This window comes from Tenebrio molitor, chromosome X (assembly GCF_963966145.1).
Source record: "Tenebrio molitor chromosome X, icTenMoli1.1, whole genome shotgun sequence".
NCBI classification, from domain to species: Eukaryota; Metazoa; Arthropoda; class Insecta; order Coleoptera; family Tenebrionidae; genus Tenebrio; species Tenebrio molitor.
The window spans coordinates 5,208,941-5,233,181 of NC_091055.1; the positions used below are offsets into that span (position 1 = coordinate 5,208,941).

At 37.0% G+C, this 24,241-nt stretch overlaps 3 protein-coding genes across 9 annotated transcripts; 2 read left to right on the top strand and 1 right to left on the bottom strand.

Annotated features, from left to right (window-relative positions):
* The first annotated feature begins 829 nt into the window (after nucleotides 1–829).
* Nucleotides 830–2,776, top strand: LOC138139670 (DNA ligase 1-like). The gene is made up of 2 exons (XM_069060046.1): nucleotides 830–1,051; nucleotides 1,112–2,776. Exon 2 carries the CDS (start codon nucleotides 1,115–1,117, stop codon nucleotides 2,594–2,596), a length of 1,482 nt encoding a protein of 493 aa, XP_068916147.1. The 5' UTR covers nucleotides 830–1,051; nucleotides 1,112–1,114; the 3' UTR covers nucleotides 2,597–2,776.
* An 813-nt stretch (nucleotides 2,777–3,589) lies between these two features.
* On the bottom strand, nucleotides 3,590–24,028 carry NfI (Nuclear factor I). 7 transcript variants are annotated; one of them, XM_069060030.1, is made up of 9 exons: nucleotides 22,443–24,028; nucleotides 10,311–10,466; nucleotides 9,190–9,565; nucleotides 8,098–8,160; nucleotides 7,874–7,918; nucleotides 7,664–7,819; nucleotides 6,690–6,886; nucleotides 6,301–6,639; nucleotides 3,590–6,241 (listed from the first exon to the last, which is right to left on the bottom strand). In XM_069060030.1, exons 1-9 carry the CDS (start codon nucleotides 23,862–23,864, stop codon nucleotides 5,876–5,878), a joined length of 3,120 nt encoding a protein of 1,039 aa, XP_068916131.1. In that variant the 5' UTR covers nucleotides 23,865–24,028; the 3' UTR covers nucleotides 3,590–5,875. The 7 variants fall into 7 exon arrangements, with proteins under 7 accessions (XP_068916131.1, XP_068916130.1, XP_068916129.1 ...); XM_069060029.1 differs by having other exon boundaries at nucleotides 7,874–7,969; nucleotides 22,443–24,027; XM_069060028.1 differs by having other exon boundaries at nucleotides 7,874–7,975; nucleotides 22,443–24,027.
* Jwa (PRA1 family protein Jwa) lies at nucleotides 17,209–18,897 on the top strand. The gene is made up of 3 exons (XM_069060071.1): nucleotides 17,209–17,504; nucleotides 17,556–17,773; nucleotides 17,826–18,897. Exons 1-3 carry the CDS (start codon nucleotides 17,317–17,319, stop codon nucleotides 17,960–17,962), a joined length of 543 nt encoding a protein of 180 aa, XP_068916172.1. The 5' UTR covers nucleotides 17,209–17,316; the 3' UTR covers nucleotides 17,963–18,897.
* Nucleotides 24,029–24,241: the final 213 nt, after the last annotated feature.

Genomic DNA, 24,241 nt, shown 5'->3' on the forward strand with positions numbered 1-24,241 from the left:
AGATATAATTTTTATTACAGTTGCTCGACCGGCGAGCATCTCACGACAAGAATCCATGTCTACACCAGTTTAAACAATGGATCCATTAAATAAACTATTTTTCAAGCATATTCTCGAAAATTAAACTAATTTGTCGAGTATTGTATAGATAATAATTACAGCGTGAACCAAGATAATGAGCTTCTAACTAAATAGAGATTTTGTTAAAACAAATAAGCACAAACAGCTTTCAGACCGTTTTAATTATAACATTTGCGGCCCGCTCAACAAAATTAAATACATAAGTAAATTAATAAATAATACTGATTATCAAATATAATAAAATAACATTGTACATATATATTTTGATAAGTTCACTTTACTCATACTAACAATGTTTTGGTTTTCATATTTGTGTAGATTATAATTGCTTAGAATTAATCACAATAGATGTTATGTGAAAGTAGAAGTTTAAAGTGAGGTTTTGTCAATATTAATTTGCATAACAATTTTTTTTAAACAAAACAGTTTATACAATCACTTATGTAACAATATCTACTTAAACCTGAGTATGTAAATATCTGCGATGAGGGAAACTTCTTTGTTCCTACAATTTAACATTATATAAGACATTATGGTGTATTGTAATTAAATATTTTACGTGGAAACTAAATATACATTTATACAAGCATCAAGCATCAAAAGAATTTTAAAGAATTTTCAATTTCACTAATTTCTGACGTAAGACTTTTATTGTTTGTGGTTCCATCTATCGGTGAATTTTAGTTTAGCAAATGTTCGAGTGGCATTATGTTGTTTGTTTACAGATTTCTTTAATACCTATTTGAATCAGCTGATAATGACAATGAAATAAAGATAAACAAAAACTAAAAACGCAGTTTCATTGTTGATGTTCGTATAAGTGCAGGATGAAGTGAGTTTTTACATAAATAGAATAATTTAGCGTTGTGGACAATTTTAAGATCGTTAAGTTGGCCACTTTACATGTATTGCAAAAGCAGAACCATCAACACCTCCAACAAAGAAAGTTGACATATTGTTAAGATTTCATGTAAGTTTTGCGGTTTTTTTTTTCGTTGATTGATCCTAATTTAAAATTTTCGATCATCAGACAATGAGCAAGGAGAGCACTCCCGAATTGACAAAATCATGGGTCTTTGTGGACTCTGCTGAAAAATCCACTGAAGATGTAACAGACAAAGCTACCAGTGGCGTCGAAGAAGTCACTGAAAATGAACCTCAACAGGATTCAGATACAGACAGTATTAGTGTCATCAGCGAGAGTGGCGGTTCATATAAGACAGATGAAGAGGAATTTACCCCTGCAGCAACCACTTTAGAGAAGGTTGAACCTGATGTTGGCAACCCTGAAATTCCTGAAAAGGAACCAGAAATTACTGAAAGAGAACCAGAAATTACGGAAAAAGAGCCAGAAATCACAGAGAAGGAACCGGAAATTTTGAAAGGAGAGTATGAATTCGTCAACTCTCGCAAAATTGACGAAAAAAGAGGAATTGAAAAATTGGTGTATTTTGCAACTAGTGCTGCTTGTGCCATTATTTTAATCGGGTTTTCCATAGCTATCCAACAGTACCTTCGTAACACTTCTGATGTAAATAATTTTATTTCTGATCACCAATTTGTTACCCCTTGTGTACAAAACCTAAAGAGTGAAAACGTCCACAGTGAAAGTCCCGGCAAAATTTACGCTCCTAAAAGAAAAAATCAATTTAAAACGGAAGAACTCAAAAATAAAGTTGCCAAATTGCAAGAGGACAATGAAATTCGCGACAGAATTGCGCCTCTTGACGTGCAAGCAGAAGACAATGACCTTAGAGTGGAGGGAAATCTGAAATCTAAATATAAACTAAACAAAAATAAAAGCCCTGCTGTGAAATCTAACAAAGAAAATTGCGACGTTAACGAGAAACAGGCGAAAAACCGCGACCAGCAAAAAATTCGACGTGATGAAATCGACAGTAGTGACAAAAAAACGAAGACAATAAATGCCGACGAACAAAGTCAGCCTGAAGACGATACTTATGACAAAAAAATTGAGGAATTGAAAATCAAAGAGAATTATTTAAGAAAAAAAGAAGAATTTTTGATTGAAAAAGAACATGACCTTTTGAAGAAAGAAATTAAACTTAAAAAAGAGAAGGAAGAAATAAAACTTAGTAAAGAGAAGGAAGAAACAAAACTTAATAAAGAGAAGGAGTATTACGAAAAGAATAAACATGACAAGAAAGTCCATTACAAAAAGCGGAAAGTAGAGAAAGAAGAAGATTCATCTGAGGAAGAATTCGAAGATGAGAAACGGAAGTTCAGGCCAAATAAGCAATATTCTAAGGAGTACACCAATCCAAGGAATAAGAAGTACAAACATAAAGAAGATACAAAAGAACATTCAACACAAAAACGTCAAAAATTTATTGACGAACACCACAAAAAGCGGAATATATCTGGACAATGGTACATCAACCTACACGAAGGAAGAGACAGTATGAGACAAAAGAAACGAGCCAGCTTCAAAAGAAATAAAGCACACTGGTATTTTCAATGGATGGTAGACAGGGCACGCCTAAGGGTGAAATGAAGTAATAAAACCATATAGATACTATTTTGAGATGATTTTCGAGTTTTTATGAAATAACTACAAATTTGCATTTTATTTGATTACTTGATTGGAGTATTACTTGTATTTTTTAACTCTCTTTCTTTTGTGATATTTTTATTTTATTTTGTTTTTTATTAAGAAATAAAAACTTAATAGCAACCGAGATTTTATTAATGACTACATCATTCACCAAAATTGACACAGAACTGGCAATTTTCAGATAAAGATTAATAGATATTTCAAATTACACCACCATTTTAAGGGATAAGTTACAAAATAAAGTTGCGGAAAATTTACCCAAACATCATTATAGTGACATTATCGTTCACGTTCGATTATCGCAACCGGTAATAACACCAGTCCAATGGCGTTGAACAAATTTTACGTCACTTGCAATTAAAATACTAATTTTACATTATACTTTTTTGACCTAAAAAAAAAGCGTACATAATCACGAGATTTAACTATTTATAATTTTGTGGCTTGTGATGATTAGATGGCGCTGGTTGTCTTGCCTGAAAACAACGTCCAACTTGAATTTGAAAAAAATAATTTCTATAATCTATTCTTAAAATTAATGCCATGTTAAGAATATAAACATCATCAACGCCTTAATTTATTTACATTATTTCACTTTCTACAATTTTGTCGCCTGTAACTTCTAGATGTCGCCTGTGTTATTTTATCAATTTCCGATATTTTTTAAGCTAAAAATATGAATCGACTCGGTGACAATATCAAATGCATAGTTGCATACATCAAATTTATGTTGTGAAAAGTAGATACCTTCTATTCTATTCTTAAAATTAAGGTCACACTTGTCGTACTTCTTAATCATTTAGTTAATAATTTAGTTGATGGAAATTTTGTTATGTGGGATCAGTATTTTTATTTTGTTTGTTTCTGATATTATTTGCTGTGAAAATGTTAGGTAGATTATTTGGGGACGTTGTTAGGTAAATAAAATTCGAATTTATGAAATAAACCCTCTGATTTATTCTTAAAATTAAGGTCATACAATCGCTTCTTGTTAAGCATACTACTTAATAATAATAGTAATAATAATAGTAATAACCACTACTGACGTTTACACGTCCAACAATTGAATCAAAAATATCAATGGCACTGGTTAAATATCACCCGATTCTATAAGTATATGCGTAAGTAACAAATACTTTTTGTTATTTATTTACGGTATAATTGTAACATTGGAGTACATTAATAAATTTTCCAAATTATTAGATCTTCACGTGTATTTATAAATAATTGCCTAATAGAATTAGTGATTAAAAGCTTGAATTAGTTAAAAAATATCAATAGAGACCTGGTTAAATATTAATGTTTAAAACTCGAAAACAATTGTACTACGATTACATTTATTAAATAAGTAAATGTTAAGTCGGCATACAATTTTCGTTTCTTTTAAATTTAGTATAAAAATCTAACAATCTAAGATCATACACCGAGTTAGTTATTGACTTGGATGTTACGATGGATGGATGCACGATTCGATGAATCTACGTATGTCATGTAAGTACATATATCACATTGTTATATTTCTTAACCAAGTAAGCTTTTCCATGTTCTCGTCGACGATGAAGGTCTAAAAATTTGTACTGAGGAGATAGGGAAGTAAACGAAATGCAGAGTGCCCAGAAGAGCAATACTTGTTAATCAGAGCGGAGGGATAGGTACATCAGTCGGGGTCACTCTGCTGTACGCGACTAGAAATGAGAAGATAAAGGAGTCGGGATGAGCGTGACCTGGGGGACGCCCGGGACCTGTCCGTCGCTCCCTTCGCTCGGCCGCGGCTGCTTTAAAGGTACTCAATCACAGTAGATTTAACAACCGATCACGACCACACCAACAGCTCCCGCAACAACAAAATCAACAACCCCAGCATGTGGTCAAGCAACCAAGAGCAACCTTTCACGAAGTTTACACCGACAAACGGACTCCTAGTGACAAACAACATCGCATTTTCTCCAACAAATCAAATCTACTATCGACAATTTATAACAACCCGATTCTCTATAAATTACCTAATAAATAAATCATTTATTTGCAAAAAAGAAAAAAAAATGAAATTTTATTTGTGGTGTCATCTATAGATAAAAATACTTACTAACATTTTAACGATTAAATATTCCTAACTTTTATTCAATATTCAAAGTTGACACTCCACAGTGGACCACATATAGAGAAAAATATGTACATCCAAAATCTGAAACTTTCTCGATACGATGACAAATTTGGAAAAAGTATTAAATGTGAAAATGTTGAAGACAAAAAGCATTCGGTAAATGATTTTGGAAAGTGTTAAACATACCAGTCAATTAAAAAATCTAGAAATGAACGAGTGCTTAAGCGATAAATTAACTGAAAATTGATCTTTACAAAAAAATATGTACATACCTATTTCAGTTGACAACTGAAACAAAGTTGTTGTCGGCTGAGCTTTAGAAAGTGGCAATGTTTCTTTTTATTTGTTTTTTTGAGATTTCGGTCCCCCGTGCAGCAGTTTCAGTACGAAGTTGAACGAAAGCTATTCCAAGATAATAGATAATAGTTTGGTAGGTATCGATAGTAAGGAGAGTCGATATTGCCCATCACCAGTTAGAGTGTTCACGACGTTGGTGTGTTTGTAGTTTGGGTGAGGATCCGGATGGATGAGGGGTAGATTTTGGACAAACGGAGGGAGGCTGTTGGCGAGTGGTGACGTAATATACAATAGTATATAAATATATTATATACATGTGAACTATAATGCCATTTGGTGCAGCTGGCAACTCACGTATAGTCGTAATATACAGTTGAGCTGGCGTTGCGCTGTGAGCAAGCTCGGTTATAACGTCTCTAACTAAGCTACGGTAACAGTTTAATATTATTGTAATACTAAGGCACAGACCCAGCTCATTGCTTGTTCGCTCGACAAGCACGTTTGTGGAAGACAAGCATCGCTGGATATTCTACCCAACATAGGAACGGAATTGAAACTAACGTCACCAACGTATTCAGGCCGTTGCGAGGGCCGACCAAGTCGAGGTGTGTCGCCTTCAACGTGGTCGGTCCGTGTCCGCGATCACACAGCCTGTCTTGGCACCGGTCTATACTATAAGTATACAAGAACCTACTCTACGGCTACGCTACTTGAGCAGCCTAGTGCGCACCGAGTCGCGTGAAATCATCAAAATCCAACATAATCATCACACATAAATTGGCAAGAAAGCTCCAAGATCATAAGGCAATTATCGTCGGCTACGGCGACTTCGGCGCGGGCAGCTCCGACTCTCTCGGCCCAGAGTTCTCTAAGGCGTCACCCGCTTGAAAGAACCGGTCCGTATCGCACATAAGACTCGCACTGTTGCAGCACTGTCCATGCTCCGAAGTGGAAGTCGCCGTGGTCCCGTCGTCCATCAAAATAATCGCGTTGGACTCGGGATTGGCCTGGTGCGCTATCATGTTAAAGTCCTCTTGGTCTAGGGTAAAGAGCGGCGTGCTCCATCGAGGGATGCTGCTAGAACGCGGAGTACCTCTGGACGTACTCACGCTGGGCGAGTACATGCTGAGATTCGTAGGGCTGATAACTCCAGACATCCCGCTCATACTGGGGTAGCTGAAGAGCTGCAACAATTACCGCCGTCAAGGTTTGGTTCTGGGGGCTCTCCTTACACACTACCAACATGTCCCGGCTGCCCGTGGAAGTGGTTGAAGGAGTAGTCCCTGGTCGGCGAGTACGGACTGCTCGTCGGGACCGAGTTCCTCTGCGGGGACTTGCGCCTCTCGTGGCTCCCGGGACTCAACGGCGGCGACGAGCTGATCTCCGGGACGTCGTCCGCCGGAGAGGCCTCGCTGCAGGGCGGGGTGATGCTCGCAGGGGGCGAGTTCGTGCCGCTCAGGGTCACGTCCCCGGTCGATCGGATTATCGCCACGGGCCGCGCCATTGGCGGCAGCGGCGGCGGCGGTAGCATCGTCGACGGGAAGTACTGCGTTTTCGGACTTCTCGACATGTTCGTTTGCATCTGCATGGCCCAAATCACTACCACGTCCGACAACAACACGAGATACTTACTTGTGCGTTCTGGTTGTTGCTGTCGGTTTCTTGGCACACGAACGTCACGAAATCTGACAGTGTGTCGTGGCCATTCTCGGGGTACTTGACTTGGTTTTGGTGCTGGTGTTGATGCGGTTCAGGACTGTGCTGATAAAATATTGTACTTGGGTTAGGTTGAGAACTGGAAGACACTAAAGTGGTGTTTTGAGGTATAGCTGCAAAAAAACAAAACAATTATGTCCACCATTCAACTATTCTATCGCAAAAAAGAGTGAACTACCACAAGAGAAAAAATGGAAAAATCATACATGGAAAGTTTCGTCGAAAAGAAATTAAAGAGTACTTCACGAAAATAAACCTATTCATCGTTTGTTTTCTCAAACCAAAACTTGGATCAATAACCAGAGTTGTTGAAAATATTTGTGAATTGATTATGTGGCTTGACAAGTTTAAAAAATAAAATTATATTTTTACGCAAAGAATTGCTGACCATCTTATCAAGTTTTTGTAAAGGAAACAAGAAAGAATAAAACAACCACTCTTGTGACTGCTATCGTACATTATTAACCACCAGGAATCAGCGGGAAGTTGTATAAAAAAAATTGCTCAAATAACGATCAGGAATTTGTTGTTTGACGACACTTACTCGTCTAATAAAAATTTGCACCACGATACTGAAGCAGGTTTTATTTTCTCCAGATGTGTTGGTCGATTCACGAAAAAATTGTGAGATATACCATGAAAATTTCTTATGAGAGTTTCTGGGAGTAAAATAGTTTTTTAATGTTCAGAAAGAAATAAAAGTCAGTCAGTCGCAGTAGAATTTTATTATTCACGGTGACTTGAGCCTTTCTAATTTAATGTCGCCAGCATTGCAACACTTGCGTGGGAGCAAAAACGGTGACTTTGGAAAAATATTCGACATTCTTTCGAAGCATCTTGAAGATTTTTTTGTGAAAGCGTCTTTTGAAAGTGGGTCCGAAGGTACTTACAGTAAGCGGCCGAGACGACCATGGCGTCCACGGACGTGGTGCGGTCGGCGACGACGGACCCTTGCTCCGAATAATTGTTGCAGTAATAGGCCGGGTGTTCTAATTTGACACTGTTCATCGTTGGTTGCGGATCCGAGAGTTCGTGCAATATAGAAGCTAAAAATACTCAAAATTAGTGGGAAATTTGACGGTACATTTAATAAAATTTACATTTGGACAACTTCCATAATTCCTTTGATGAAAATACTCCTGTGGCTAATATAATGTCATTACATATTACACCGTTGTATGGATTGTGGGTGTAACCTGTAACTGGAAATAATTTCATTTCATATTCATGATTCATTGAGGATATTTGCAAGACTTCACGAAATTGTTACCAATTACCTTACACTCTATCACACCACAAGACGAACAAAATCTAAAGTACTCACCTTTATTTTTTCGGTCGTCTTCTTTTTTGTTGTTGTTGTTATAACAAACTCCGCTTAGTATTTCTGAAAAAACGGGCCAAAATCAATTTCCCTACAGACTCAAGTCCTGAAATGTTTCGGACACGTTATTAAGCTCGACTCCCTTCCACTAAATCCCTATATTTTCCATATTTTATTTTAGCGTGCCATACCTTTTTTTACGCGTATATAATTAGAAAATATCTACACGTGGAATTTATGAGGAACATTTTGTCTCATAAAACATGCGATCTATTTTTATTAATAATTTTATGAGGACCCACATGTTTGAAGATGCATCGCTAAAATTGGTCGAAATGACTTCCTGTATTTACCATCGCGCCTCTTACAATTGTGTTGTTTTCTCAAATTTAAAATTGTTCCGTACACCACAAATAACACATTTTGTTTATGAAATTAAACAAATTGTTCAAATTACAGAAATGTTTACAAAACTGGATGAGATATAGTGTACAAAGTGTTCTACGCTACTGATTTAAATGTTTGGGCGAGCTTCCAACAATCGTGAAACAACTAGACCGATTATTCAAACATGTATTAGCATAATTTGGTGGTGTCGGTCGACCTTTCCTTTGTGTAAACTCGCGTAAATAAATTAAGCTCTCTCTCAGTTAAAAGGCCGCTCAAAAAGGTGTTGCAATGGTGTTTTAATTTTTTGCCTTGACAGAGTTACGCTATCGAAGTCCCGGATAAAAAAAAACAACACATTTTGGCGCTTTTCCAACATTGGCATCCTCATGGCTGTTCGTAAGATCATAAGAGATGCTGTGGGAAAAGCTGAGTAATTCGGCGACAAAGCATAAATCGATTTGCGATTTATTGGCAAAATCGCCAACCGTAAAGATAGGTCGTGAGCGTCGATAAATTTTCGATTTTGGGAAAACAACGTATAGTAAGACAAATTGTGAAAAATGCGAGTATAGTCGGATTGATCAGCACTGTCAGTGGGGCGGAGCTTAAGTTCGATTTGATTCGGAGCGAGTGGTGGCGTTGCTTGAATGAATAGTAAACAAGACTACAACGAGTAGCAATAAAAGCGGAGTGTTTATTTACCGTGGCTGTTGATGAAGTTGGCTAGATAAAGATCCAGTTCTCGCACTGACACATTAATATGATATGGATTTACACAAAGTCCAGGTTGAGAACAGTCCGGATTTTTCTCGAGCCTTTCGCCATCCGTACTTTCTAGAGGTATTGCTTTAAAAAGTATCACCATAACGAGATCCAAGCGCCATACTTTATCTGCTTGCCGGAGACAGTCTATTCGGCGCATTTTTCCCTTTTGATCGGGGTTGGAAAGCACACAGACTGCGGGACGCTTTCCCGTTATACTCAACACGAAATCCTCGCGACATTCCTGTGTGATGTCCTTCCGGAGCTTTCCCAGCAGACGGGACGCCCATTTCTGCTTGACTTCTGCTTTCTCATTCTGGAACAATCAGCGAAGTTACATAATGACACGTCTAATTTCGACGGTTCAGCTCCACCCCGGTCACCCCAAATCCCAGAAAATGCGAAACGGAATCGGCGCAGTCTAGTTTCTAGAAAAGATTAAAACATTTCACGAGCACGCCTTTTCCTATTTTGAATGTTTTCGGAATGATAAACAAGGAAATTCAAATGAGCTTGTCTGATTCCCAGAATATCAAATAACTTCGCTGTCGAAAAATTCCGTAAACGTGTGGTGAGGCTAGGCGTGGAATGTTTTTCAAATTTCATCGAGCAACAAAAGATAAATTAAAATAGTGAGTAAACAAAATCGAACGAATATACCTAGTTTCCAAAAATAGACACGCACTGACTTGCAAAAAGTAATTTCGGAAATTGTTTCGAAAAATAATCAATGTCAATCTGCAAATGTTTCGTTTATTTTAATGTCAAAGCAGCGGAGTCCACTTATGTAATGCTAGTTGAAGTAAAAATAAATCAGCTCTTGAATAGCAACTGTAAAACAGTTAAAATACGACAAGTGTCACCGAAGCAACCGAATATTTTTTGGAGGAAATTAAACCGTTGAATTTAGTATTATGTATTTAATAGCATTTGGCAAGATCTCGACGTACATGTTTTGTTTTTTTCTTTTTATATGTATTGCGATCATCGTCGAAGTCTACAAAATGGGCTAATCCTTGCGAAATTAGCGTGAAAACGTTTCGTAATGAAATTTTCGGTACCTGTAAAGCTTCTTTGCACTGCCTCTCCTCCTCCAAAGACATCCGTTTCTCATGTTTTTTGTAGTATTTCCTTTTTGCAGCTTGTAGATTAAACCACGTGTACGAGAAGGACTTGACAAAAGGCAGGAGTGCCTCGATGAATGGGTGGAACTCGTCCTGGTAATACGGACACATAGATTTAATAAATTGCGTCTTTGGAAGTCTTTACAGTGTTATTAAGCAGAAACTTGACAAACATTAGTAACGGAATTGATACACGAAAACAGTGACATTTCTTCAAAAACTAAATAAATGCGTCTCTCCGTTCGGAAAATCTCGTAGTTTGGTGTTATTTTTTCTTGCGTCTGAGTTATCGATTGTGTTCTTCCCCCGAGCATTCAGAGCAAATCAATTTAATTTATTGGCTGCAGCGAGTCTGCAGCGGTCTTATTTGTTGTGTGATGTTTTCGAAACAGAGAGACGAAAATTCTTGTCTACTCAGTCTAATCGATACGGTTTGCATGATATTACAGAGTATTGCAGTTATGAAGATAGAGAGGATGCAGCAGAGGTGGTCAAAATGTGGTGTTTGGTGTGTGGCGTCGGGGCCATCGCCATCGGCGGCAATAACAGCACGTACGGTCACGTACAAACTTTGCATGCATAAAACAACAACTGCATTGCACAAACAACAAACGAATGAGAATGTGTCGCGAAATGCGGCGACGTAGTGCATTTAAATTTGTTGGTGAGTCCGACGCCTCCAGCTCAAGAGCGAACCTGACGAAAAAATGGCAAGCTTTGGACGTCGCCACCCCCAAACGCCGCCAATAACTCAAACACTGCCAGTCTCAGCCCTCTCCCCCATCTTCTTCATCCCCAAGATCTATGTGGAGCGGTTCGCATAGCCGTACTGGCAAGCGCGCGCAGAATGCAGCGCAAACCTTCATCTAGAATTCTAGTCCTGCTTCCGCAACTCTCATAAAGAGCTAAATTTTATTGTTTCATCTAACACCCTACCAGCCTCATTGTATTTAAATTGCAAGGTCTTGGCACTCTGCCGCAGGATGCAGAATGCAGACAGGTACATCGTTACCTTCAGCGCAACTCAATTCGTCGTTCCTTCCCCAATTTTCAATCGCTCCACTAGATATTTTCCAAACGAAAATGCTTCTCGAATTCATTTCAATTGTTTAAACGTAATTTTTCACACCAAACTGTGGAGACATCCTAGTTACGAAATTTAGAATTACATTTAGTAAAAAACACCTTTCAAGTGAAAATTATTTTCTACTGGAAAAATTACAAGTTTCATTTTTTCAAACCCTTGGATAACGCTCCTTTCAAAATATCAACACAATAAGTAAGACTAGTACAGTAAAATGTTATTGCGCAACAGGATTAACCAAAATACGTTTCAGATGACTAACACAGGAATCTTCTCTAAACTCGTTACTCATAAATGATAGATATTTAAGACAGAAAATCGGTAGTCCGTTTGTTTTTCTAGTAATTTTCAATAAATTGCAAAATAAGAAGTGATCATTAATGAAATGAAAATGTTCATTTCAATCGTTCAAAATATCTTTTTTCTATTCCACAATGTATGTATTTGCTTTCAGGAATTTCGTTAAAACACTTAATGCTAAACTACTTCAGTAGACCACATCCTAGACCATTTTCGTGAATTGGTTCGTCATCTGTGAACACTTACTGGAAGATGATTTCTGTTTGACTTGCATTTAATTTTAAAATAAAATGTGCTAAAGGGTGTAGCAAACAGTGTTCTACAACTCATATTTATTATCTTCAAAAGTGCTTCTATACAGTTGGAGCAAAATCTTTAAATTTGATCAAATATATTAATATGATAATAATGTTTTATATTTTTTCATTCAGTGTTCAATTATCCTCAGAATATTAACGTCAAGAATAGAATATATCTATATCTATGATATATAGATTTTTCGTACAATAAAGTGTGTAACATAAAGATCACGAATCAATGCATTTACGTCAGCATCAGTCAGCAGAACCAAATGTTGTTAGATGTTTACTCCATTTGTTAATTCCATTGGAATTTATAGATTGTTAGGAGAAATTGGAGACGACGTTTTGAAAATGTTAGTGACGTAGAGGCACCGATTACTGGTGTCTTGTGTTGTCGACTAACCCTTTTTTGGTCCACAGCAGTTGGGTATTTTGGTAGATGGAGGGAAAAGTTGTTCGCAAGTGGTGGAGGTATTTTCGTGAGTTTGGAGGAATGTCGTTTGGAAGGAGTTCCGAAGGGAAGGTGCGGGTGTTTTGAGAAGATGTTTGTTTTGTTCGAAGGGGTGATTTGGCAGTGTCCAGTGTTGGGTGTGGGGGTCGGCAGTGGTCACATGGTGCAAGTTAGCACCGGAGCAGATGGTCCTCGAGTTGTCTACACGGGATAGACGCGTTCGTCGTGGTCTTTGAATTCCGCCTATTTATACGAGTGTATTTTTAGCCGCTAGCGAGGAGTAGTGGATTAACAAAACGAAAAGAGCAATGGAGGATATGACGAGCGTCCGAGCAAAGAGCAGCAGCCACAAGACAACAGGTACGACGGTGCAGAGATGAACAGACAGAACAGAAACAAAACAAAGACAGTCAGTAACAACCAAACATGTCAACATCGAGGGCCTCGGCCGGGTCGGGCGGGGGTTCCCAGTCCCGACCGAGCCAGAGTTACAAACAGAATAACACTCATGTTAATCATGTTAATTACATATCACGCATGACGGCGCGGGGGGAGTAAGGAGGGTAGCAGCGGGTAGGCACCTGTCCCGAGGACGGCGTCTGGAGGTACGAGGACACATCGGGCTCCACCATGCAGCTGCGCAACGTGTCGGGGATGAACATTCCTCAGGTCACGTCACCGTCACCGGCTGGCGGCGCGCTGCGTGCCGTGTCCCATCACCAGCGGGGGCGGCGGCTAGCGGGTCCTCCAAGAGACGGGAGACCAGGGTAGGACTACGCACTCGGGGAAAACCGCGCGACCAGCAGCTTCCTCATTGATTGCTTAATGCGCACTGCGGACGCCGACACCGTCCGCCGCCGTCCCGTAGACTGCTATCGACGATTCGACGTTTCGACACTCACTCATCACTAGAGTCACCATGCCACCACCAAGCGCGACCGCGAACGTCTACCACGACCCCAAGACCTGGCTCTTCCACTGCAAATGTCCGCCGCAGACCCCGCGCTCGCCTCTCGCGCTCTATTAATAAAAGACGCGGGACGTCGGCAGCGCCGTATGTATTTATATATTGCTACGACGCCGATGACGTTTGCTTGCGTCCGGGCGCTGCCGCTGCCGTATCATGTTGTTTTCCTCCGTCATGTGCTCCACACTACCACTAGGATCGACTGTGCTGCCGTCGACGGACCGCGGCGACGCAGACTACCACCGTAACGATCGCTGCCATCATGCAAATGCGAATGCACCACCGCAGATTTACGGCTTGGGCTCTTGGCAAGCGCTCCCGAAGGGAGCCAATTATAGAGTGGCCTCCTAGGCTGGAGGCTAGCGGGACTCACGACCGACACCTATTCGGCCCTAAATATAAATAACGTGATGCACACGTCCCCTAAATCACCCGAATGGCGCATTTCGAACGACGCGAACGCGATTTTCACGATCAATCCACTTCACACGTTTAGACACTTTCTTACGACTTTCCCCAACCCCACGTGCGGTAACCTGCAAACCCACTTTCCTCTTGCTTCTCCTGCTACCTCTCCCGACATCCATCATCCCACACCGCCTCTTTGTCAACAACAACACACCACCCGAAGAAAATTTTACCGCCACAACATTAAATATTCTTTTTAAACGTGAAAAACGAACGTTTATACTTCTACTCATATAATATAATCTGTCGACTAAAAATCTAGTTCGGCCAAAATCTTCAATTTGCATTTTTTAAATCGGTCTTCAAAATTTGCAAAATTAGCTGACTTAAGCAATCGTAAATCTCTGCGACAATAATACTTACGAGCCCCGGACATACGCATGGTTTATGACCACGATGAAGAAGAGACATTTACGATTTCAACCTGTCTTTCTACGAGCACAACCACAGTTGAATAGAAAACCACATTACAAATGAAACAAACTCAGATTGCATTATATTTATTGCTTTATAGTTTATTTTACTCTAGATAAGCTTCCTAATTATTGTACATGAAACTAGCAGTAAGTAAGGAACAACACTTAAATATCAATAAATAAACTCAGATGCCTAAAACAACACCGTTACATCATCAATTCATCAAATTAATTTTTGAGCAAAATAAATATATTTTTTTAACTCACAGTCTAAACTAAATAAGTTAAGACGCGAAAAAATATGCTACATCATTGTACAAGTATGTATTTATAGCAATTTTTTCCAACACTATAGTTTTATATTTTTTACTTATTTTTCCGATGGCCCTGAAACTGGTACTCATACTCGAACATTCATAATTAACTCAAGTTACTTTCCAAGTTAATAAAAATTGATTCTGTGCCTGAACTGCTACTTCAAACTAATGAAGTTCGGTTTTAAACTTTGCGGAAAAGGCTGACAAGGCTGACAGCTCTTGCATTAGAGCTTGTCTTCCTGAGAGGCATTTTGCCGTTCGTCTAATTCAGTTAACGATCGACTTACACAGCATTATTTGATGAGAACTTACATTTTCTCAAGTTTGTATTATCTTCAAGTGTATCCAAAGCAAACTGTTATTACCTCTGTTTTAACACAGTCCTTTTAACTTTTAATAAGTCACTCTTTTTTCAAATTTCATATGTTTCGATTTAAGTCTTAAATCATTCCAAACACATAATTGTAAAAAATGATAATTCCAATTTATTTTAAAGGATAATTTAATAATAATAATTTAATCTGCTATTTTAGATAATATACGTTCTACCTATACGGAAGTATTTTTAGAGGAAGCTTCTCGGTTACTCAAAAAATTAGCTGTTTGAAACGAAATTATTTATACGCAACACTCTAGTAATATTGTTCTTTTTCTTTATCATAATAATAGTTATTTATTATTCGAGTTTTATAAAACACCATTTTGTCGCACGCGTTTTTTAGAGCACGAGGAGCGCAGCGACGAGTGCTATAAGCAAACAAGTGCGACAAAATGGCTTATAAAACAAGTATAATACAATATTTTTTCTATTTTGCCCCTTAAATTTAAAAAAAGTCCAAAACATAATGCTAGGAAAATGATATTTGCCAAATATAAGGGTTGGTAACGCTGGTAAATAGACGAACAATTGTAAGTTTTGAATTTAAAGTGTCGTGAAATGCAGTGATCACCTAGCAACAACTCACTATGAGTCACTGCCAACATCAAAAATTTAAGTAAATGTTCCTGAAACTGCGTATCGAAAAGAGCTCCTTTTCGAAACCCGTGTGAGTGTTATACTGACTGTGTTATAGGTGCAAAATAGAAAAAATAATTTTTATGAGAAGTATTTGTAACAACCTATTTAACATTTCACTTTTTTTATTTTACCTCTATAAAATAATTATGTGTAGAAATGTATAAGAGAATTCATCACTCCTAAAAATTTATCATTCTGGTGGATGGATAAAGATGAGTCATATACCGGGTGTTATGGAAGTCCACGTAATAAATTTAACCACCAATAGGACTCGTTAAAATAAATGTTTTTTTTAATCATTTTTTCCGCAAATTCTTCAAAACAGAGTTAAAATTAAATATAATTTGAACCCTAAAATTCATACCCGCCCATGTGTTTACAGATCCATTGATAACAAAGCACGAAAAAAAAAATACTCGAATGAAAAACAGTAAAAACTGCTAGTAAATATTAGAACAGCGATCGTTTTTATCGCACAAAAACATTTTCACTCTTTCGTTTCAATTGATGATTATTATTCCATAAGCGAAGTGTCGAATTGGGGGTTAGAAAAATGTAAAAAAAAATATTCGATAAAAAAAGATCAGTATGTAAAAAGTGTTTATTTTAAAGAGTTCTATTGGTGATTATAGTAGTTTATTTAATGAGTTTGTGCGTAAATTGGGCCTTTTTTGGCACGAGTGGCCATTTTAAAACGCGAGTGAAACGAGCGTTTTAAAGGCCCACGAAAGCCAAAAAAGGCCCAATTTTCACAGGAACGAGTTGAATACAACGTTTTTTTATTCGACGAGCCTCTTAAAGGCTCGAAATCGCTTAAAATCTTTAAAATTAGCTTGACGTTTCGTTTTGACAAGTTGTCACATTTATCAAAATCTGTTCACACAGGAGAAAATTCTCAAATTCTGACAGTGTCGAATAAAAAAATTTATTATGTGGACTTCCATAACACCTTGCCTAGCAATGTAAGCTGAAATATGAAATATTGTTTTATTTGGCAGAATGGGGAATCTCTCGTAATGAAAAGAGATCATAAACTACTTCTAAAGCGTTCGTGTTAATTACCTACTTCTGTTTAGTTAGGTACATGAATCAGTTTATAGTAAACAAGGGGAAAAATCTCTCTTATAACGTTACCATTTTCTTTTTCCTGTTTTATATGTTGCCGGCAAATTTTATGGATGATTGATTGAAATAACTATGAAATCATTTTAAAAGTAACAAACATTTTGCCATATTACTTCGGTAGGTTTTGTATTTTGTTCATCTATCTTTACGTGTGATGAAAAGTGTGTTGCATAACTTTCAGTCTGCTGTCAATATTACGATTTTATTTTCCAGTAATTAATATCCGAAAAATATGTTTTTATGAATTAGAAGCAATATATTAATGCAGAAAGATCAATGCACCAATGTGTACGGACTTTTATACTTGTGGCGCTTTCTGTAAATTGACGCGTCCACATAAAATTCAAACATCTAGATTTGATTTTTGCGAGTGTGTGACCACCTTTAAGTGTCTTCAACTAGCCAACAAATGTCAAACGAAGTGTCAAAGTTGAACGGCAAATAACTCTGATGTAAAGCTCTAAATAAAAGTATTGCTCAGTGATAATTGTGAAAATGAGCAAGACGTCGGAATTTGAAATCGCCCCTTTGAGGTCGCTGGACGATTTCCTTTTGGAGTCGGCTCGATTTCAGATACCCAACGTGAACGATTTCGAAAAATGGGGTAAACGCGTCACCAGCAACTTGCTCTATTACCAGAGTAACTATTTCTTAATGTCGCTCATAATTTTTGTTATCGTCGGGTAAGCGAAATATCAAGCTTAAATCGTGCAAATGAAAATTCACGTTTTCAGTGTGATACACCCAACGAAAATGGCTTGCGGGTTTGTCGTTACTGCAGTCATATTTATGGTATTCTCTTACATCACCAACGAACGTTTTGCCGCTGCTCAATTTAAGAAGAAACATCCAGTTATCTCAATTTTGCTCATTTTATCTGGATGCTATTTTGTTGCATATATGTTGAAGTCTCTCTTAGTCTTTATGTTTGGTATTCTACTCCCAATCTCAGGTAACATTTTATACTAACATGTTAAAAATATGTACCAATTGTAAAATTTTAGCTACTTTTATTCACTCATCTCTAAGGCTTAGAAACATCAAAAATAAAATTGTCAATCGTGTGGAGAATTTAGGACTCAAAAGAACTCCAATGGGTATTTTTCTTGAAGAACTGGGGTTGGATCAGGAGGGATTCTAACTACCGATGTGAACTTCCCAAATGCTTTAAAAGCTTGCAAGAGCTTATACGTAAGGTAAAATTATATCTAACTCATCTGTTTCTGAAGAAGTCTATAAATGCACCAAAATGATGTCTTTTTGAGAATGTAATCCTTGCCGTAGTATATTTTTTTAACTGTCGATGCATGCTTCATGTTAACAGTAGAATAGAGATATATTATCATGTTAACATATTAACATATTGTTTTATACTCATTTGATATGGTTTGTATTGAAAAAATATATATTGAATTGCATTGTATTTTTTATTACAAGTATTATGATTTTTGTATGTGATATTTTTCTGTTATATCTGTATAAAATTTGTTTTTTATTTGACATAATAAAGTGTACATAAAACAACTGGTTTATTTAAATAAGTTGCTTAAACAAATCACTTAAATTCCAAAATGCTTATCATAAAAGAGGCACAAAAGGGTAAAGTAATGAATGAAATACTAAAACAAACGCTGCATAAAATAAGTCATAACACTTATAATAACTGAATCACATTTGATAACTAAACGGTAGCTGCCTGGTTATGTAAACGTGTGGCTCATACAAATATACTTTTTTTAATCACGTGTCAGTTGTTAGATGACACATTATTGGATTGAATGCCAATTTTTCAATTCCACCACATTTTTGTATTTTTGTACACATTTCATTAATTAATAATGAGGATTGAATTCGTGATAAATGATTTGATGTGCTCCATCAAGTCCAAATTGCACATTGATCTTTTACTAGAACGTTACAGTTTGCCACTTCATCGGTTTCTTGATATAATTCGAATTCTCCGCTTACGTCCGAGCTCATTTACAAATATTTTAATCAGAAAATAATATTCTAAATACACACTAGACGATTTGGATTAACACATTTGAACATACCGTGCGGTTTAGATTCGTTTTTGATGCCAATATATACAAACTTAAATAAGCAGTCAATTTTATTTAAAAAAAAAATTTTTGAACGGTGCTGCACTCCGAAAAATTTGAATTACTCGAGACACGCTGCTCTTAGCGAGCAGTAATTAATTAGCATTAATGAGATTGTTTAAAATTACTGGGGTTAAGGATGTGCTGAATTTGCTACCCACCCACAGTAACATTAATTTCTAAAACCAATCAACAGTGAACTACTGAACTTGTTCAACTAACGCATGATAAAATACAAAACACGTGTTCTACGTAAGTCAACAAACCAGTGCCAAACATTTAGGTTCCTAAATCCTCCTGCCTCTAGTAACAGACTTCCGAATTCACCCTTGCTAAATTTACTTCCACGATGTGTTTTTGCAAAACATGGTGAAATGACAAACAAAACGCTTTAAAGTCGCATCCGCCCTTGAAAACGCATAAAACAAGAAATAAAGTACAATCACCAATCGGACCACTATCGATCTAATTATCAACATGTACCTAACCACAACGACCTCGAAGATTTTAATCTATTTCTTGATTGTAGTTAATGTAGGTAGGTATACTCCGTCCAGCGAGAGATTGGGAGATTTTAAATTGTAGACTTGTATTGTAACCCAACACTACAAAATGCACTAGAATACATTAATTAGAGCATAATTTCAGGGCAAAAAATATTACTGTTTGAAGGTAAATAAAGAAATAATTTAGGCTAGGTACCTAGTCTACGTAGAATTTAGTGATTGTTATGTCTTGGGATAGGGGATCGGGAGCGTGTGCAATCACTACCAGTGCCCAGTCATTACTGTCTTTTTATTGACTCCCCACTATTTACATTATCTACAATACTCCAATACTATGACATCTTCCCCTTTTAAAAAAAATTACAATTTTTCTGGACGTCTAACCTTTCGTCCAAACTTAGAGATATAAATTGTTCTTCGTGTGTGTGATGAGGAAGCAATTTTATCTTGCTCAGTCTCGCTTACTTCGTTGTCTTCCTTATCACTCGCATTAAAATTATCACTGCTTAATTCTATTACATGTGATTCCTCATGTGCTTCATCTTCCTCATTGTGAAGATTTGACTCACTTTCAGAATCAGAAATATATCCAGAATTGTTTATAAAATAAGGTTTAAGAAAATATCTATTCCTTCTTAAGATTACATCACTACCATCCTCCTTAACTAAATAGGATCTATCATTAAATTTTCTAACTACATGTCCGATTACCCAAATATCGTCTTTCCTGATGTACAGTTTATCACTTGCCTTTAAAGGTTTTAAAAACTTAACAGACTTGTCATAATACATCTTTTGTTTACTTTGCCTCCGTACTAACATTTGACGTTGTTTTTTAAAATCAATATTCTTTGGAAGTAATAACTTACTTTGGATAGGTATCAGCGTTCTTAACTTTCTATTAAAAAATAGTTCGCACGGCGACAAAATACAGTAATCTACAGGGGTGTTTCTATAATCTAACAAAGCTAGTTCTAATTCTGTTTTTGACTCTATACATTTTTTAATAATATTCTTAACAGTTTGAATGGCCCTTTCGACCATTCCGTTTGATTTCAGATATTGAGGACTAGATGTGACATGTTGAAAATTCCACTTTTTAGCAAACTCTTCGAACAAAAATCCTGCATATTGCATACCATTATCAGATACTAAGGTTTGTGGAATTCCCAATCTCCCAAAAATATTTTTTAAAACACGAATCACTGTCTCTGCCGTTATATTATTGACTTTAAACACCTCTACGTATTTAGAAAAATAATCAATAGTGATTAGGAATTTATTTCCGTTATATTCAAACAAGTCACATCCGATCTTTTGCCAAGGATACTCTGGCACCTCGTGTGGTTTGAGTGGTTCCTTAAAATTATTTCGGGAATATTTTCGACATACCTCGCATGACATCACTCTATTTTCAATATCACGGCTCATGCCCGGCCAATAGAGTACTTGTCTAGCCTTTAAAATACACTTGGTAACTCCTAAATGACTCAAATGAATAAGATCTAACATTTCTTTCCTTAAAGTTTCTGGTACAACCAAACAATTTCCTCTATAGACTAAATTATCGATAATTACCATTTCTGATCTCACACCAAAATACGCTTGTGACTCTAACCTACACTTTGCTTTAGAATTAGGCCACCCTTCTTTAATGTACCTCGATACTATTTGTAAACCCTCATCTTTCCGAGTTTCAATACGAAATTGTTCATTTTTTGCTCGTGAAATAGGAAAATGTTTTCTTAAATAATTTACCTGAGCCTCATACTCATTAGTAAAAATTTTTGTTTCGTCGTTCGGCATTTTAATTCTACTAAGAGCATCTGATATGTACATTTCCTTTCCCGGTTTATACCTAACATCTAAGTCATAAATTTGTAAATCTAAAAGCATACGTTGCATTCGCATTGGACAATCGATCAACGACTTCTTGAAAATATGTGTTAACGGCTTATGATCGGTTTCGACCACGACCTTTTTCCCATAAATATACTGGTGAAACTTTTTCGCCCCGTATACTATTGCAAGCATTTCCTTCTCAATTTGAGCATAGCACTTTTGAGTGTTACTCAATGACCTTGACGCGTAAGCTACTGGAGCACCTTCCTGTAACAATGCTGCGCCTAAGCCATCCTTAGATGCATCTACTGTCAAAGTTAAAGCTTTCGATGGATCATAAAATCTTAAAACTGGCGCTGCTGTTAATATGTATTTTAATTGCTCGAAAGCCTTTTGCTGCTCAAAATCCCAACGAAAAACTACCTCTTTCTTCAACAATTCCCTAAGAGGCTTTGATAGTTCTGCCACGTTCGGAATGAATTTATGTAAATAATTGACGATTCCCAAAAACGATTGCAATTCCTTAACGTTAGTTGGTACTGGATAATTTTTTATTACCTCGATTTTACTGTCATCCGGCTTTATCCCTTGATCGGTAATTTTATGTCCTATGTACCTAACTTCATTAACAGAAAATTTACATTTATTTACATTAAACTTTATACTTATTATATTTTCGAGCCCTTTCTAATACTAAGTTCAATCTTTCATCATGGTCTTTTTGACTTGTGCCCCAAACTAAAATATCATCTACATAAATCTCAACACCGTCAATTCCCTCAAAACATTGCACAATTTTCCTTTGAAAAATTTGTGATGAACATTTTAGTCCAAAGGGAAGCCTTTTAAATCTATATCGTCCAAAAGGCGTATTAAAAGTACATAATTTTGAACTACTTTCGTCTAGCTCTATATTCCAAAATCCGTTGTTTGTGTCTAAAACTGAAAAAACTTTTGCGTCCCTTACTTTACTCATTATATCAACATACGTAGGAATTGAAAAATATTCGCGCTTGATGGCTTTATTTAGATCCGTTGGATCTATGCAAATTCTAAAGTCCCCATTCGGCTTATCCACAATAACGAGTGAATTGACCCAATCGGTTGGCCCTAACTCTTTAGCAATTATATCTTGCGCTTCTAAACTATCTAACTTATCCTTTAGTTTTACCAGAATTCCTTGAGGAAAGCGTCTTGCCGCGTGCACACATGGTTTTACTGAAGGATCGATCTTAATGCTATATTGACCTGGCAAGCATCCGATACCACTAAAGACGTCTGGGTATTTCTCGAAATAATCCTTGGAATCTTCTCTTGTCACACCCTGTACCATCTTTGCAATTTTTAGTTTGTCTATTGTTTCTCTACCTAGAACAGATCTTCCATTACTCTTTGATACAAACATTTTTATACTACAACTATTATTTTTATAAAGAGCCGGAACTGTGATGTATCCCAAGATCTTAATACGACTTCCTGTATATTCCATTAATCTGGTATTGTCTTTTATGATTTTTACATTGCCAAAGTATTTTTTATAAACAGAAAATGGAATAACATTTACGTCAGCTCCACTATCAACTCTAAATTTGACATCTTTGTTGAAAATTTTTAAATCAACCATCCAATTGTTTTCATTGTTGGCGTTATTTTGTACCAAACCTACAAATAACCCTTCATCGCGATCAATATTGCTAATTCTCCGATTCTTACAAAATTTAGCAAAATGATTGTATCCACCACAATTTTTGCATTTTTTACCATAAGCTTTGCACTCACGTGGCTTATGTAGTGAACCGCACCTATTACAATTATACATATAGTTAGCATCAAATGATTGTTTATTGTCGGCATTAAAGTTATTGGAACTTATCTGCGTTTGTTGATGATTTTTGAAATGCGCTCCTCTCTGTCTGCTGCTCGCTTCTTCTCTTTTCCCATCTCTGTCTCGGCCACTTGCAGTCCCTTGACGTTGTACCCTTTTTTGTCCATCTTCAGTTTTTCTCACTCCCATAACTGATTGGAATTCGTCTGTCCTTCTTCCACTTGTGGTGCACAAAATTTCCATTTGCTTGTTCGTTATCTCTGCCGCCTTGCAGATTTCAACAGCCTTCACCAAGTCTAAATTTTTTGTTCGCAAAAGCCTGTCCTTCACGTTCTTATCTCTGATACCCAACACCAATCTGTCCTTTATCAGAGACTCGCTCAATGTCCCAAATTCGCAATTTTCACTTAGCTGCTTCAGCTGCGTTACGTATTCATCCACGGATTCTTCTTCTCTCATGTCCCTTGAGAAAAATATGTACCTCTCGTAGGTCACATTGATTGTAGGGGCAAAATACGCTGTGAATTTCGCTTGAATGCTTGCGAAACTCGTCTTTTCTTTCACACTTTCGAACTTGAAGGTATTGTAAATTTTCAGAGCCTTGTCTCCAACGCAGTTAAGTAAAACCGCCCCCTTGTACTCCTCAGTTTCCTTTTCCGCCTTCGTCGCTTGCAGATAAATGTTTAACTTTTGCACAAAAAAGCTCCATTCCGCTGCGTTATCTCCGTCTAACTTTAACTCTGAAGGTGGTTTTGCACTGTTCTGCATTTTGCTGTTTTTTCTTTTTTTCCATTTTAGGAATTCACTTTTCACTTTTCAAACTTGACTTTGTCGTTGAATTTGTCTTTTTTCCGACTGCGCCATGTTATGTCTTGGGATAGGGGATCGGGAGCGTGTGCAATCACTACCAGTGCCCAGTCATTACTGTCTTTTTATTGACTCCCCACTATTTACATTATCTACAATACTCCAATACTATGACAGTGATGTCTATTATGTCAAGCAATCTCTCGCTGAACAAACTATAATAGTCTTTTTCTCCATCTTAACAGTAGAATAGAGATATATTACCATATCGTACGCCAGTAATATTAATGTATTGTTTGTATTACATAATTTGATGTGTTGAAAAAATACATTTATAG